This window comes from Scleropages formosus, chromosome 1 (assembly GCF_900964775.1).
Source record: "Scleropages formosus chromosome 1, fSclFor1.1, whole genome shotgun sequence".
Taxonomy (NCBI): domain Eukaryota; kingdom Metazoa; phylum Chordata; class Actinopteri; order Osteoglossiformes; family Osteoglossidae; genus Scleropages; species Scleropages formosus.
In genome coordinates this window covers 139,551-154,720 of record NC_041806.1, presented here as the reverse complement: position 1 = coordinate 154,720, position 15,170 = coordinate 139,551, and the positions used below count along the sequence as shown (strand labels likewise).

At 49.6% G+C, this 15,170-nt stretch overlaps 3 protein-coding genes across 3 annotated transcripts in view; 2 read left to right on the top strand and 1 right to left on the bottom strand.

Annotated features, from left to right (window-relative positions):
- The window catches only part of col5a3b (collagen, type V, alpha 3b), a 40,994-nt gene extending 38,977 nt beyond the window's left edge, over positions 1-2,017 (top strand). Inside the window, exons 65-66 of the mRNA XM_018728008.2 lie at positions 548-781; positions 1,688-2,017. Of these exons, the coding sequence (XP_018583524.2) occupies positions 548-781; positions 1,688-1,834 (381 nt within the window). The 3' untranslated portion in view covers positions 1,835-2,017. The remainder of the gene's footprint in view (positions 1-547; positions 782-1,687) is intronic.
- A 2,483-nt stretch (positions 2,018-4,500) lies between these two features.
- Positions 4,501-9,145, bottom strand: pin1 (peptidylprolyl cis/trans isomerase, NIMA-interacting 1). The gene is made up of 4 exons (XM_018727909.2): positions 9,052-9,145; positions 7,916-8,107; positions 5,784-5,894; positions 4,501-5,695 (listed from the first exon to the last, which is right to left on the bottom strand). Exons 1-4 carry the CDS (start codon positions 9,107-9,109, stop codon positions 5,586-5,588), a joined length of 471 nt encoding a protein of 156 aa, XP_018583425.1. The 5' UTR covers positions 9,110-9,145; the 3' UTR covers positions 4,501-5,585.
- Positions 9,146-10,026: 881 nt separating this feature from the next.
- On the top strand, positions 10,027-12,389 carry ubl5 (ubiquitin like 5). Its single transcript, XM_018727990.2, has 5 exons — positions 10,027-10,128; positions 10,561-10,632; positions 11,162-11,245; positions 11,479-11,516; positions 12,218-12,389. Exons 2-5 carry the CDS (start codon positions 10,577-10,579, stop codon positions 12,259-12,261), a joined length of 222 nt encoding a protein of 73 aa, XP_018583506.1. The 5' UTR covers positions 10,027-10,128; positions 10,561-10,576; the 3' UTR covers positions 12,262-12,389.
- The last annotated feature ends 2,781 nt before the right edge of the window (positions 12,390-15,170 follow it).

Sequence of the window (15,170 nt, the reverse complement as noted above, 5' to 3'; positions counted from 1 at the left end):
AGATAGATAGATGGAAGAACGGACGGATGGAAAGATGAATGAATGGACGGATAAACGGACGGATAGATGGATGAATGGACGGATAGACGGACAGATAGATAGATGGAAGAATGGACGGATGGAAAGATGAATGAATGGACGGATATACGGACGGATAGATGGACAGATGGATGGACGAACGGAGGGACGGATAGATGAATGAATGAACGGATAGACGGACGGATAGATGGATGAATGGACGTATAGACGGAGAGAGAGATGGATGAATGGACGGATAGAGGGACAGATAGATAGATGGAAGAACGGACGGATGGAAAGATGAATGAATGGACGGATAGACGGACAGATAGATGAATGAATGGACGGATAGACGGACAGATAGATGGACGAACGGACGGACGGACGGAAAGATGAATGAATGGACGGATAGACGGACAGATAGATAGACGGACACAAGACCAAGTAAATAAAAATAAACAATGAGAAAAGCGTTGAACGTTTGCCTGACCAATGTGCCTCCCTCCCTCCCTCTCTCTCTCTGGCCCAGCTCTCCTACATAGACCTGGATGGAAACCCGGTCCACGTGGTCCAGCTGACCTTCCTGAAACTGCTGAGCGCCACAGCCAAGCAGACGTTCACCTACTCGTGCCAGAACTCGGCCGGCTGGTTCGACAGCGCCACCCGAAGCTACGAGCGCGCGCTACGCTTCAGGGGCACCAACCAGGAGGAGCTCTCGCAGGGCGCCACAGCCTCCATCAGGGTGCTGCACGACGGCTGCCAGGTGAGTCCACGTGCAGGCAGGAGACACCGAGAGCCATTGTCAGGGGGCTTGGAGCTCTTCTGCTTTTCATAAGGTGAAGAGGAAAGCGCAGGAGTCCGAAAAGACGATGACTAAGAGTGCCATCAGACACGCGTAGCAGCGCTCCCGCTAAGGTCGGCTCGCGGCGTACCGCGGTACCCTGTACCGTTGCAGCGCACCGGCTCACAGTGCCCCCAACAGCTGAGAAATGAACTTTTTCCAGTCTGTTTTGAAGTGCATTTTTTGAAATTTCTGCCTGTAGCCACACAGATGAGTGGAAAGGTGGCAGCGAGGAGCACCCGAGCAGAAGAGCAGTGTGGGTGGGACTCGTTAATTCAACTCGCTTCCACGGCGTTTACGCTTCGCCGCACGTGTAAAGACGAGCACGGATTTGATCGCCTTCTCAACCGCTTATGTGACACGGGGGCGAAATCGCGGCCCCGCTTATTTAGCGCGCTCCTTTGTGACAGCGACCAGTTCGTGCCTCGCAAACATCAACCACGTGGTTTGAGGCGCTCCACGCCACCGTGCTGGTGTAAACGCGCCGTATACTTTGGGCCGACGAGTAGGACGGCACGAGCGATGACACTCGCTTGTCCCACCGAGGCCTTGCTCTACTGTCCACGAGCGCCGTACTGAAGCTGCACGACTCTGGTAAAGTGGCCAGTTATTGACGTGCATGAACAGCCTGTCTGAATGCTGGCGCAGGCGACTCGTGAAATTAATACAGCTTGTCGCACTGCATACAGCATGCGTGACTTGTAGCAGCGCGTCACGTACGAAACGTGTAACATTGGACGCAGGGCTTTGTTTTTGCTCTCCGAAGTTCACCGCTCTAATTTACAGCTGCGGAGTGCTTCTGATTCCGTTCTCTCAATGTCCACGCAGTTTCGCAAGGGCTTGGAGCAAACCGTTCTGCAGATCGACGCCCCGCGCGCCGACATCCTCCCCATCGTCGACGTGTCCGTCGCGGACTTCGGAAACAACAACCAGAAGTTTGGCTTCCAGGTCGGCCCGGTGTGTTTCAACGGGTAGCGTCCGCACCTAGAGCCGAGAGAGCAGCGACATTTACGTTTCTTATGCCAATGTGCGGTGGCTTCGTTGTGTGTGTGCGCTTCTCTGACCGTGACAGTTTCCCCCCCAACCCGAGTGTGAGATCGCACAACGTCCTTCCTGAGATGACCACGGTTTTGGCACAACACCAGCCAGGACCAAAGGAACATCTCATAAGAGGGATTCGGTAATCAACCGAGTGCTTATTGAATGTCTTTACTTTGACACATTTTTGCTTTTCCCTTCATCTAGTTTCTTTCCTTTGAAATCGAAATTTGCCGCTGAGCAAAATCGATGGATGCAAGCAGCACCTTTCAAACTGGATTTCTCTGGTCTGGGTCAAAGATGTCAGGTAGAACCACTGCTGGCAGCCCTTGGCCTCACTGGCCTTCTCCATGGTGCCGTTGGTCAAGTCCTTGCACTGGTGCAGAACCTCTTCTCCATGTGATCTCAGTGCCCTGGTCTTTTCAGAAGCTCTCCCACAATGCACTGCAACCTCAAGCAATTTTTAAAAAAAATATTACCACGTGTTCATGTAATTTACTCGAGTGTGTCTCAAACATGGTGCTAAAGACAACCGCACATCTGTGTGCGTGTGTGTGTTTGCTGGTGAGGACAGAAAAGGTGTTTTGTACTTGGCTCCATCACCTGTTGCATGCTGGGAAAGCAGCAGACGCATCTTTTCGTGAGCTCTTGCGGTGCCTCTCCTCCCCCTACGGCTGTACCTGCCCCCCAGGGTGAGGTCCTCAGTGGGCCAGACTCCTCCTCCTCCTCCTCATTCTCCTCCTCATTGCCTCGTGACTCCGGCCCTCACCGCGGTACGGTGGAACGTGTGTCTGAATGGAACAGGCAGCTTTGACACACCATCTTGCGTACACATGGCAGAGCCTTGCGAGCCCTTGGACTCGACAGGCGCTGGACAGAGCTCCCCACCGACTGTACCTTGTAGCTGTGTTACTATCAACAGTGTCTGTGGTAAATATCTGGGGACAGAAGTAACCCTTGTGTCCACACTATAAATGAAATAAAGTACAGTATTCTGTAATAAACTGTGCCTCAGTGTTTTATCGATACATGGGTTTTCTACTCCATCTTGGGGAAGACATTAGCAATCATCTCCTCCTGTGACTCTCTTTTCACATGAATTAGCTATTTACCTGTCTATTCCACCTTGGCCACATTTCATGTCCCTGCAGCACTCAGACAGGAGTTTGTTACGCACCCAACAAGCACCAGGTGTGGCCAATAAAAGCCCATGCAAGATGTTTCTGCATGAGTTGCGCTCAGAAGTGTAAGATGTGATGCTGACGAAAACGTGGCTTGACAGCGATCACAGGTACGATACTATAATCTATGAAAAAATATATGCTGAGAAATACTTTACACAAACTTACCCTGGTATTTTTTTATGGATTATTTAGCTTAAAAAGGCAACACTGAGACAGCGACTGACTGACTGACCAACCGCCATCTTGGACCATCTCAGCCATGAGCTTCCAACACTCAGGTCTCGCTTGCTTCCACGCTACAGCCGGATAGCCAATTGTCTACATCTCTTCTTCCTCAACTTGCTCTACAACTGTCTTGTACAGTTGACCAGTGCTCAAGCAGCAGGTCGTTTGTAAAGAGATGCGCTTAAATACCACTGACGTAATAACTGTTAGCCCATGAAGACATTACTATATTAAACACGAGGACAAAATAGACCCAGGGACCTGCAGGAAAAGGAGAAACCGTGAGCCAAGACCAGGTGGTGCTGCTAGCTTCTAAAAGAAGCTGATCCCTGAAAGCCCTTCACATAACCCAGGGTGTTTCTTCCTTACTGCTCCTTAACAGTAAACATCTAACGCCATACAATGCCACCCCTCACACCCACTCACTTTATCAGCACGTGGTCTTCACTGACTCAAACCATAATCTCACTTCTCTTTGACTACATGTGGACTAATGGCATGGCCCCTTGTCCGGGGACTGAAAAAAACATGCTTAAGTCCAGGACTTTTTGACTGACATATGACAGCACACAATGATGACTTCTGCTTCTTGTTTCTATTGGTACACTGAACACACCCTCACCAACTGTAACTACTCCCTCAACCAGGGAACTCATTACCATCGCCCACGTTTACTTATTTGACCCCTTTGCCCAATGTGACTTATCACATTAGGCAGTCAACTCCATTACTTGCCCAGTTACATAGTGGCGTAATTTTTACAGTATAAGTTCAGGGTAAGTGTAGAGCCCAAAGGGAATTCATGCAGATTGCCACTATAAACGTAATTTAAACAACACAACAATCATCATACTGAACAAGAGCACCATGTGTTAAATTTCATAAAATGTAGAGTCCACTTTCATTTATAATTACGCTTCCCCACTACTTTTACACTGGTAGTAACAGACATTTCTGTGTGTTCGGTATTAGGGTTACTAGCAAGGCATGTGAGACAAGAGAACATGTGAAAATGGGCCTTTTTCAAACCCACACGGTCTGCCTCTGGAAATGGATTCACGGAATCTAGAGCCCTGAGTAAGTGCAGAACCACAAGAACAGGACAGAACCACAGTGCAGCCTGGATGGAGGATGGGTCCCTCTGCAGAACAAGAGCTAACCCATTCAGAGCAATAAAAACACAGAGCGAGGGTATTAAAAAAAAAATATTTAATTGTGATGAACATCCAAGTGATGCTTGGCACTGTTGCAAACACCCCCCCTCTACACATGCATTCTGGGTAATTAAGCCATGAGAGCAAAAGGTCAACCAATAACAGAGGAACTTGCGCAGGAAGAGCACTCTGAGCACACAGAAGATTCTGAAGTCAGTAAAGCATCTACAGCCCAAGTTACACTGCAAGGATGGACACCGCATCACACACACACACACACACACACACACACACACACACACACACACACACACAGGTCCAACAGTTTTATTTTACACTTCCATGGCTACCGCACGTGTCCGTGCACCGCCCCCTTTCCCAGGCCAAAAAAGTACTGCTAGCAGGAAGAAAAGCATGTTCCCGACAACACCGTGGTTTAAAAAAAAAAAAAAAAAAAATTGCAGATAGTTGATAAATTCACAAAAACGCTTTACTTGTGCATGTGGAGTAGGTGAGCCCCCCCACACACACACCGTCAGCAGCTCGTCTCTGATGAGGAGCCAGTTTAACGGGATGATGGCATTATGGACCAGCAGCAGGTGCTCGGTGGGTCAGTGCGACAGTGTTCGGGGCCCAGGCAGCCATGGGGCATGTGACCCCGTGACATACCTGCCACTATTCCTCTGGCATACGGGAAACTACACCTGTGCACTCCTAGTCCCTACCGTGGGACATCAGGGCATGGCTGGTCTTTACCATGGTCATTATTATCATGACCGCCGCCGCTGCCACCACCACCACATGTGGCTGTTAGGGGTGAAAAGGTTCAGGGATAAAGCCACGGGTAGGTCTTGACTCATTCCAGCCTTGTTTGTACATGCAGCAGGGGTCAGAGCTAGTCGCAGTACGAGGGCAGAGCAGATGGCTCAGAAAAAGGCAGCTTGTCTACGGATATATGAAATTATGTTGGGGGTCCATTTCAAAACGGGGAAGGTATCTGGATGGTAGACACTAGAGAAAGCTGTGTATGTATAGATATATGTATGTTCATGGTGTGTTTCATGTAGATCAGCTGTAGCGTGTGGTGTGCTTGTATGAAGATGGGCACAGGCAGGCTGCCCTCCCTCATCCTGTGCGCAAGATGACATGAACGCCGGAGTCTGTGAACACAGGCCCGCTCATGTCGCCCACCTTCAGGGCGAATGAGGCATCCTCAAAGGGTTTCTGCATCTGACCTGTGAGCAAAAGTGACACGAGGTTAGAGTGTACACGGGTAAATGCGGATGCGGGCACGGGTGCGTACACACACACGCGGAGCTGTACCTCGGCCAAAGGTACCCAGGTCTCCTCCATTGCGTGCAGAGCTGCAGTCACTGAAGCGGGAGGCCAGACTTTCAAACTCCTCTTCTCCAGAGCGGATCTTCTCAATGTATTCTACAAAGGCATAATGACACACCATCTCTCACACACACACACAACCACAGGATATCATCCCAGAGGTCCTGCATCTGCCCTCAGTTACCTTCAACGAGTCTCACCAATTCCACTAAAGGGAACAAAATAGACTGTGCCATATGTTCTCTGGATAATTTTGATAGCATTTCTAGAGTCAGACATACCTACACTGCAATTTACTAAATTTTAATAAAAAAAAAAAAACTTCCTTCAGCTACAAGCCAACTTCAGGTCTTCAACTCCTCCTGCGGGTCCCCTAGCATCTCCTCCCAGTGAGATATGCCTACTACACCTCCCAGTGGAGGCAACCACTAGACATTATGATCAGATGCAAGAACAACGACTCCAGAGCGAGGGCGTCCTGGACCAACGAGCTCCTCATCCTGGACTGCTGAGCTCCACCACCTAAACCTAAAGGCACACAGTTTTGTCCAAGGACTCAGCTCCTGCTTCACCATGCCCCATAAAAGCTTCCACAATACTTCAGCTGCAAGTCAATCTCAAGACCCCCCACCATTGCACCAAGGTTCTTAAAATCATCCAACCTGAGTTACACATCAGCTGTAAAGAGCAACCACGCAACCCTGATGACCCAAAATTGGACAACACTCAACACTGACACACCTTGACAGGCAACCCACGAAGACCACAAGCCAAAAAGGAGACTAGACACACCCATGATGGAGACCAACACATACAATGAACAAGGCTGACTGTGCATTGGAAGCAGGAGCACAACTCATTTAAAGAGCCACATGGGGAAACAGACACAAACAGCAGCAGCGTCTTATTAAAGTCTCTTTAATAAGCTTTTATGTTTTCAAGACAGACACCTACACCACACGCTGCCTCAGAATGATGATGCGCATCACGAAAGATCAGTCACCCCGCACGGGCACTTTTATCTTCTCTGCCATCTGCAAAGTAGCTCAGGTCTATTCGAACCCGCACAGCTAGGTACAGGAACAGCTTTTACCCCACTGCTGTAAGACTACACAACACTAACCAATGTGCTACCTTTAGTAACTAGAGGTGGACTGCTCTTTCCAAGCATATCGGTAAATTACACTGTCACTTTAAGCATTCGCATTCTTGCTCTCACATTCTGAGCTCTCTGGCTGTCTACTGGTATTATTACCGTTACTGTTATTTATTGTCATTGCTATCAGCATTACTCATTGTCATTGTTTTGTTTGCACAGTATTTGTAGTGTCTCTGTCTTGTCCATAGTCTGTGGAGAAGCATTCAAGAAGAATTTCATGATACTTATACATGGTACTTGTACCTATGACAACCTTGCAACTTGTTTTAACCTGTTCCTGGAGAACGTGCATTTTAAACAGTGTGTTTCTCCCCCTTCCCTCAGGGGGGCGCAGTGGGTTTGGCCAGGGCCTGCTTGCTGGTGGGTCTGATGTTCGAGTCCCGCTTGAGGTGCCTTGTGACGGACTGCCATCCCGTCCTGGGTGTGTCCCCTCCCCCTCCAACCTTGCTCCCTGTGTTGCCAGGTTAGGCGCCGGCTCACCGTGACCCCGTGTGTGTGTCTGTCTCTTGGTTTGAAGAAATGCTTCACAGATCCATGTTTCAAGACAGGATACGATAACACATACCATATACCGACGATGGCTTATTGCACCCCCTGTCACAGCATTCAGGAGCCAACCACACTTTGACTGGCAGTATGGAGGCTAACTGCTGGTGTCAAGCACCCCCAAAAGTGCTTCTCCGTGCGCATCAGCTGAACAATCTGGTGACTAAATGAGCTCATGGCGATCACCTCACGGAGGGGGTGAGGGGCATTGTCCACAATGAGCTCCAACACTCTCCTCATTCTGGCCTCTGCCAATTCTTGCACTGACCCATCACAGAAGCCCCCACTCTTTTTCACACCCCCTGTACAAGTACCTACCTAATCTTTTTAGCGGACTAATTTTATTGATGCGAAACAGACGTAAGGAGCCCACCGCGGATCCTACGGACCACAGGCTGGTTCACCAACTCACGCTGTATGAGCTGCAGCGCCTCCTCCTTGGAGCGTGTGATGTTCTCCTCTCGCCATGAAGACGGGCGACGCGACTGGTTGTGCTTCACCAGCAGGTGGGAACAGCGCACCTTTTCAGGCTCCCCCTTGCCGTCGCCACTCGGCCGCTCCCACTGGCTGGCGTTCGTGATGTGGTTAAAGTAGTAGACGCGTCCTACGGGAGACGAGGAGGGAGATGGACATGATGAAGGCGATGCGGCGAAAGACAGAAGCGGGACATTTCCATCCAAGCGAGAGGCAAGCACAGACGCCCCAGACTCAGACTGACCTCACCCTGTCACAGGGCCTGTGCACCGCCTGCAGCACCAGCACCGACCACTGGCCATGAATGAAGACACTGACCCGTTCTCACACAGCAGCACACAACCATGATCATTACCCACGAAACGAAAGCCCATCATCTCCTGCGACAAGTCTGACAGGTATAAGGTAGTAATAACAACAGTGTACCATGAGAGACCGCACCGTGACCGTACGGCGTACGTTCCTGACCTGCATCCGCTCAGCAACCGCACCGACCGGCGAGGGCCGCCACGAGGCCGCCGCATGATCCGGACATGCCGGTCACGCACGACCCGCCAAGAGATGCAGATGGCAACAAACACGGCGCTATTCCTCCTCCGTGTCGTTCGCTATGTGGAAACGTAAGTTCGATGACGGACGGACAGTCACAGCAATAATGTCCGCGTTTCCCCGACCTCCTATATATAACCCGCCCAGCCCGCCAGTCCGTCCTCCTGCTCCTCCAGGCCGCGGGCGGCGATTTACACGGAGAAAAATACTAATACTTGTGTAGGTGCTCGTAGTGTCAGCGAGAGCGTCACGCGTATGTGCTCGAACGAGCGAAAACTCACAGAGAGAAGCACTTAAGAGGAAAACGCAACGAACTGTAAGTGGAGAGGCGAACGGTGCTGGTGGTGCTGGTTCGGTTCGCCTCGCCTCGCCTCGCCTCACGCGGCGGAGCGGACTCAGTCTCTCCGAGGAGCCGAGCCTAGGCGAGGGCTGGGCATTATCGCTAACCACACGTAATGCCGAAACACACACGTATACTCTTTCAAACACAAGCGGTGAGCGTCTCCATCCCCAAAGGCGCGTTACCGGAGCTGCGGCTCATGCGCTTCTCCCAACCCGGCGGCAGCTTCTCCTCATCCGCCATTTCGCTGCGCGCGCCACTCTCTCTTCCCTCCCCCGCCCACCCCGTGCGCTTTGTGCCCTTCCGCCGCAGAGCGCGCTGCGGGGCGGGGCCACCGTGTAGAGAAGGCGTGGTCATTGCGGCAATGGGCGGAATCAGAGCGCACCGTGCAGTCTGGGAGCTGGGCGGGGCCACCGTGTAGAGAAGGCGTGGTCATTGCGGCAATGGGCGGAGTCAGAGCGCACCGTGCAGTCTGGGAGCTGGGCGGAACCACACTGCGGAAAAGGGTGGAGTCAAACATCAGCGAGAAGCGTTTGTCTTCTACTGTACGGAGGACTCTTGTGCCGTGGGCTGCTTCGTTTCTGTTTCTCTTTTAGTCTGTTTTTGTTAATGCGAAGCAGCAGTGCTATATTTTGTGTTATTGTATAATAATCCAGTTCCATTCCCTTTAACACGTCACGCCCGAGCGTTCGGGCCTATTATTTCCAGCACTGCTTTCATTTCTTTACATTGTCACCAGGGGGCGACATATAATAGAAAACAGAACAAAACCATGCAATGAAATACTGTACAGTACAGAGTGGGCCGCGGATTCTGGAAATTATTCTGATGCTGGAAAATACTGTATGTTATGACAGAAATGTATCTTTAAATTCACCTAATATTCTGTGGATTTGTTGAAAGCGGGAAGTCGCAATCATTTAATCATGAGAACATTTGATGCGTGTCTGTGATATAGGATACATTACAACAAAAATATATGTAATCATTTTAGTTTCATGACGTTCTGACTTTTTGACGGCAATCCGTGTTTACGACACCACCTCGCTTTGCGGCACTGATGCCCCGCCTCCTTATCCATAGCTGGTGTTTAATTGGTGAAAATTGAACACCTCTCGCTGTCAGTCACGTAGGCCTCCATCTGATTGGTTGTATTTTGTAGCTCAACTTCTCTTACGGCAGTTTGTGCTCTCGTTCAAGTCCGGCACTTCTCGCTGAGGTAAGGGAGTTGAACGTTGAAAAGCGCAGAAAGGTGTGGTGAGGTATGTTTTAACACAGTTTTACTTCTCTGATTGAGCAAGAAAGACAGAGATTTACTGCTCTTGTGGCCACTTCACGGTGGCGTCCTTTTCCTCTCTCCCGTGTACGAATTGTACCAGAGAGACCGGATTCATGGATCATTCCAGGAATGCTGTTTACTCTGTTTTTGTTTTTAGATTAGAGAGGACGGACTTTGACCAAATCATAATACACCTGTTAAAAATACTGTTTGAAGACGTCTCGTGTCATTTGTACATAATTTTTCATTTTTTAGTGGCTGACCGCGTTTTCAAACTTAAGTGTCCAGTGTTAGTTTAATCAATAAATTATTCAATTCAATTGCAGTGTTGTGATGACTTTTCTTATCGTGTTATTCTGTCACAGTGACTGTCTCAGTGTCTGCTAAGTGGACTCTTTCATACTTGTTTTTGCAGGACTAGTAGGTACACCATGATAGAAGTTGTGTGCAATGACCGCTTGGGCAAGAAGGTGCGAGTCAAGTGCAAGTATCCTTATCCTGCTGAGAACATGGGCTCCATCAATATGTCACACATCAATTCGGTTACCTTCTCATAGTCACACAACACACACACTGTCTGAAACCGCTTGTCCCATATGGGGTCGCAGGGAGCCAGAGCCTAACCTGGCAACACAGGGTGCAAGACTGGAGGGGGAGGGGACACACCCAGAATGGGATGCCAGTCTGTCACAAGGCACCCCCAAGCAGGACTTGAACCCCAGATCCACCAGAGACCAGGACCTGGTCAAACCCACTGCGTAGCCCCCCCCCCGACATCAACTCTGTAGCAAGGTACCAGTCATCTCACCGTGTCTTTATAAACAGCATCTCCATCTCAAACCTCCATGAGATTTCTGCTCATGTTTTAAATAGTGAAATTCATGGTTGGGAAAGCAGACAATTTCCTATGAAAGAGAGGTTACTTTATGGGCTTTGTGGAGAGCATCTTTTCCTCGGAACATCAGTGCCTACTTGTACAAGATGATGTAGTTGTCCACCTTAGCCATGTCCTGCAGCCCAGATGACACCGTTGGCGATCTGAAGAAACTTATCGCTGCCCAGACGGGCACCAGATGGGACAAAATTGTTTTAAAGAAATGGTGAGCATTCTGGGTTCTCTTAGGCTGGTGTAGATTTCTGTGCCCTGCGATGTCCAGTACTTTTAAATTGTTGCAGTACCATGATGTGACTTTCCTCTTCGCCACCTTTAATGTGGCACTGTGAAGCTGGGCCATTGAGAACACCCTGCAGCCTGAAAGGAGCTCAATTTGTCAACTCCTGGTCTACATGTTGTAGTAATGGAGTGTCCGGGCCTTGTCTTCTGTCTTCGCAGGTACACGATATTCAAGGACCATGTCACTCTGGAGGACTGTATCCTTTACTGCTGCTGCCCATATATGTGTCACAGTGTCGCTGCGAACGATAGAGCCAAAACGACTGCTTGAGCTGTGCTTTTCTCGACTCCTCCTCCTCACCGGGGGTCTTTGCCTGTTTTAGCTTCCCTTCAGTACTGAGTGTGCGCTTTTACATGCTGTGTGCAGTGTACAGCGAATGTCTCAAGTTGACACACACCCTTACTGTAGTGTCAGTGCAGTGCACAGGAGACCTTTTCACAATATGACTGAGCTTGAACCATGGCATTAACCTTAGAATGTACCTGTTCCAAGGTGTTCGAGGCCAAGCGTCCACATCCACACAGACGTAGTGCTGTAACCAAAGCCGAAGGGGCTTCCGTAGAGACCTGGTTAAGGACAGTGGACACTAAGCGACTATCAAGCTTATTTGGTTTTTACTTCAGTGCGGTTTTTTTTTTTTTTTTTTACAGGATCTAAATAAATGGTGTACAAAGGTGTGGCATGAGTGTCAATATGTCTTGACACTGTGGCATCAGTACAGGTTGCCCATTCAGTGAGCATGTGCAGACTGGATACACACTGTGGGTGTGACAAACAGCAGATTTCACCTCCTGCTTACAAGTAGGAGCTTCGCCAAGTGTTTGGCTAATATCGGAGGTTGTTTGGAGCAGATGGGACGAGACAGGAGTGAGAACTCTTTAACAGTGAGTCTTGCAGATGAAATCCACGACGGGATGAATCTGGAGCTCTACTACCAGTGACGGGAGCGCAGACCCAGTGACATGACACCACAGGGACACACAGTCCTTTCTGTGTGATGCATCATACTAAATTCCTGATGGCAATTTTCTTGTTCTGCTTCATTGTTTTCTTTTGATATGTGAACATTAAATGGATATTTATGTAATATCTGGCCTACATGTCTGTCTTTTCTGGTTTTTGACATAGAACTATGTCTTTCTCCTGACTAGGTGGGGGGTAACTTGGGAATTGCCCGTCATGAAAAAATGCAACCCCTCTTGCTGCTACTGCTCGCAAATGAAAAGATGCAGAGAGATACTGCATATACCACTGTATAGAGGAAGGAACACTGCATCACATGACATGAACGACTGCTGCCTGTTCAGCCTGAGCGAACTGGCAACGTTGCGAAAATGTTCCACATTTGGCTTGTTATGGAGTTGCCGTCGCGTTCCACTACACGTCATCACGTTCGAACCACGTCGCAGTGTTGATGTCAGCGCCTTAATTCGTCGCTAGAGAGCCGCGTTATTGGACACGTATCACGCCGGCAGGAAAACCTTAATTTAGACCGAGGGAGGGGGCCCGAAGGCGGATAAGACACCAGCCAAGACAGCGGCTCAGTGAAAACATGAGCAGCGTGCTCGGGACAAGGTGGCCCGTCCATCGACTTCTCAAGCCTCTGACATTGCCGTGCAGCATGAGCCCATGGACGTTCATTCAGCAGCGACCGACTTGATATCTGGGCCGAGTGGGTCGGGGCAGCAGAGCACCGAAGACGCCGACGCCGAGACCGAGCGATCATCGACGAAGTCAGCGTGATCGGTGCTGGTGTGCTAGGCACCATCCATTCGTGCATGGTCGACGTCAACTTCGACGATTCTTTCGGCGGCATGAACATCATTCTGTGGCGATATCATACTTCTCCCATCATCGCCCTATTCTTGCCGTGTCTGATTCCACGGCATGTGTAGAGTGCCGTGATTTGTCGCCCAATAAACGATGATTGCATGTACAACCTCGTTTCATTTCTCACACCCCCCACACGTAGTTGTATGTAAAGATTATGCAGCATAATAAAGTTATGCACCTGACAATTATTTGGGTCTGGTCTCTGATGTTTTCCTTCCCTTTTGCTTTTGTACATCGGTGCCAGGGGTGGTGTGGCTCAGACAGTTTTTGGACCTACAGGTGCAACTAGCAGAGCACTGGTTCGTGTGCTGGGAGGTTTATCTGAACAGCTTCAGTGAAATATTCCTGCTTTCAGACATGCAAAAAGGGCAATGTTGCTTCATGGTCTGGTGAATGTAGTTGCGTCTTTTCCGTTTGCTTCCTTGAGAGAGCAGGCGCTGTGTGTTTTGGGGCTAGTCGCTTACATGGTGTGAGCAGAAGGGTTCACTTGGATGGTCTAACAAGGCTTATACAATCATGGTGTGTGTTGCATCCAGTGCCATGATGGCGAGACTCATCCTCGGAGGAGGTAGAACCTTCCTGTGTGCTCTTGACACTCTTCTGTGAAAGGATGTAAAAGTGTGTTTCCACCACAGTTCCCAGCTGCTCACATGTAATGAGTGGCTCATCACAGCTCAAGAAGACAGTTATTGGATCACAGTGTTGACTCAGTTTGATTAAGGTAAAAAGTGAAAATCACTCAATGAAACAGGTCTCTCACAGCTGCTGGGTTGGGTTCAAATTCTTCTCTGCCTGTCTGGCGTTTAACCCATGTTCCTGTGGGTTCCTCCCACAGCCCGTGCTCCAGGTGGACTGGTAATTCTGAACTGCCTGTAGTGCGTGCGTGCGTGCGTACGTGTGAGTGAGACAGAGATTTCCCTTTGATGGACAGCTATCTCGGGGGTGCGGTGGCGCAGTGGGTTGGATCGGGTCCTGCTCTCCGGTTGGTAGGGGGTTCGAGTCCCGCTTGGGGTGTCTTGCGGCGGACTGGCGTCCCGTCCTGGGTGTGTCCCCCTCCGGCCTTCGCCCTGTGTTACCGGGTAGGTTCCGGTTCTCTGTGACCCCGTATGGGACAAGCGGTTCTGAAAATGTGTGTGTGGACAGGTGTCACGTTCAGGGTGTACCCCACTTCATGCCCTGTCCTTCCAGGATTGGCTCCTGACCACCACAGTCCTGCACCAGACAAGCAATCATTGATGATGAGTATGTGAGTGAAGTTCACGCCTTCCTTTCCTTATTTAAAAAAGAAAAAATAACTCATTTATGCTGTTCTCTCAAAGCAGCAGTAGGCAAGAGGGCCTTTAGCCATCTCACCTCACGGGGAGAACGGTACATGATGTGTCGCCCCTCAACTGCACCTCCACTGCACACCACCTGCCTCAAGCGCCCTAGAAGAGCAGCGAACTAACGGTATAATCCACAGGAGTTATGGCTTGATTTCAGCGAATGACCGACACGTGAACAGCAGGGTAAATGCACAAACACACACAGGGAGATGAGGCCCCTTGCAGTATTTGGTTATCATTTGCGATCTACCAGTATTTGATTTCTAACTGAGACAGAATCTGTTTAACTCTTTGTCACCCGACATTGTTTTTCCCTTTTAAACTGTTCACTTTGTCATCATTTCTTTCCTCTCCCGAAATGGCTCTGATGAGTAAGGAATAGGAACAATGTAAACTCGTACAAAGGTCAGCGAAACATCACTAAAAGCCAGTATTTTGAGGCAAAATGTATACGTTGTTCCAAAATTAATATTTCTTTTCTGTGTTTCTATTGCAGGGGCTATTTTAATAACCGCTCGTCATTTCATATGTCGTACCGGTATTTTAAGGGCGGGACATCGCCTAGGGACAGAGCGGTTAAAACGTTGTCAAAAATCACAATTTGGCATTGGCATGTGCCCACTTGGGTCCCACCCACCCGGACTATCCACCCACATCGCTGATCGATGGGGAACTCAGCCATCGAACATTCC

What these genes read in the sequence shown, in the direction of transcription:
- pin1 (XM_018727909.2), bottom strand. Translation starts at nt 9,109, where the DNA reads ATGGCGGATGAGGAGAAGCTGCCGCCGGGTTGGGAGAAGCGCATGAGC. An exon ending in GGCGCTGCAGCTCATACAGC is followed by an intron (nt 5,895 to 7,915) that starts GTGAGTTGGTGA and finishes ATGCCTTTGTAG; the next exon opens with AATACATTGAGAAGATCCGC. An exon ending in CCTGGGTACCTTTGGCCGAG is followed by an intron (nt 5,696 to 5,783) that starts GTACAGCTCCGC and finishes TTTTGCTCACAG; the next exon opens with GTCAGATGCAGAAACCCTTT.
- ubl5 (XM_018727990.2), top strand. Translation starts at nt 10,577, where the DNA reads ATGATAGAAGTTGTGTGCAATGACCGCTTGGGCAAGAAGGTGCGAGTC. An exon ending in AAAATTGTTTTAAAGAAATG is followed by an intron (nt 11,246 to 11,478) that starts GTGAGCATTCTG and finishes CTGTCTTCGCAG; the next exon opens with GTACACGATATTCAAGGACC. An exon ending in CCATGTCACTCTGGAGGACT is followed by an intron (nt 11,517 to 12,217) that starts GTATCCTTTACT and finishes TGAGTCTTGCAG; the next exon opens with ATGAAATCCACGACGGGATG.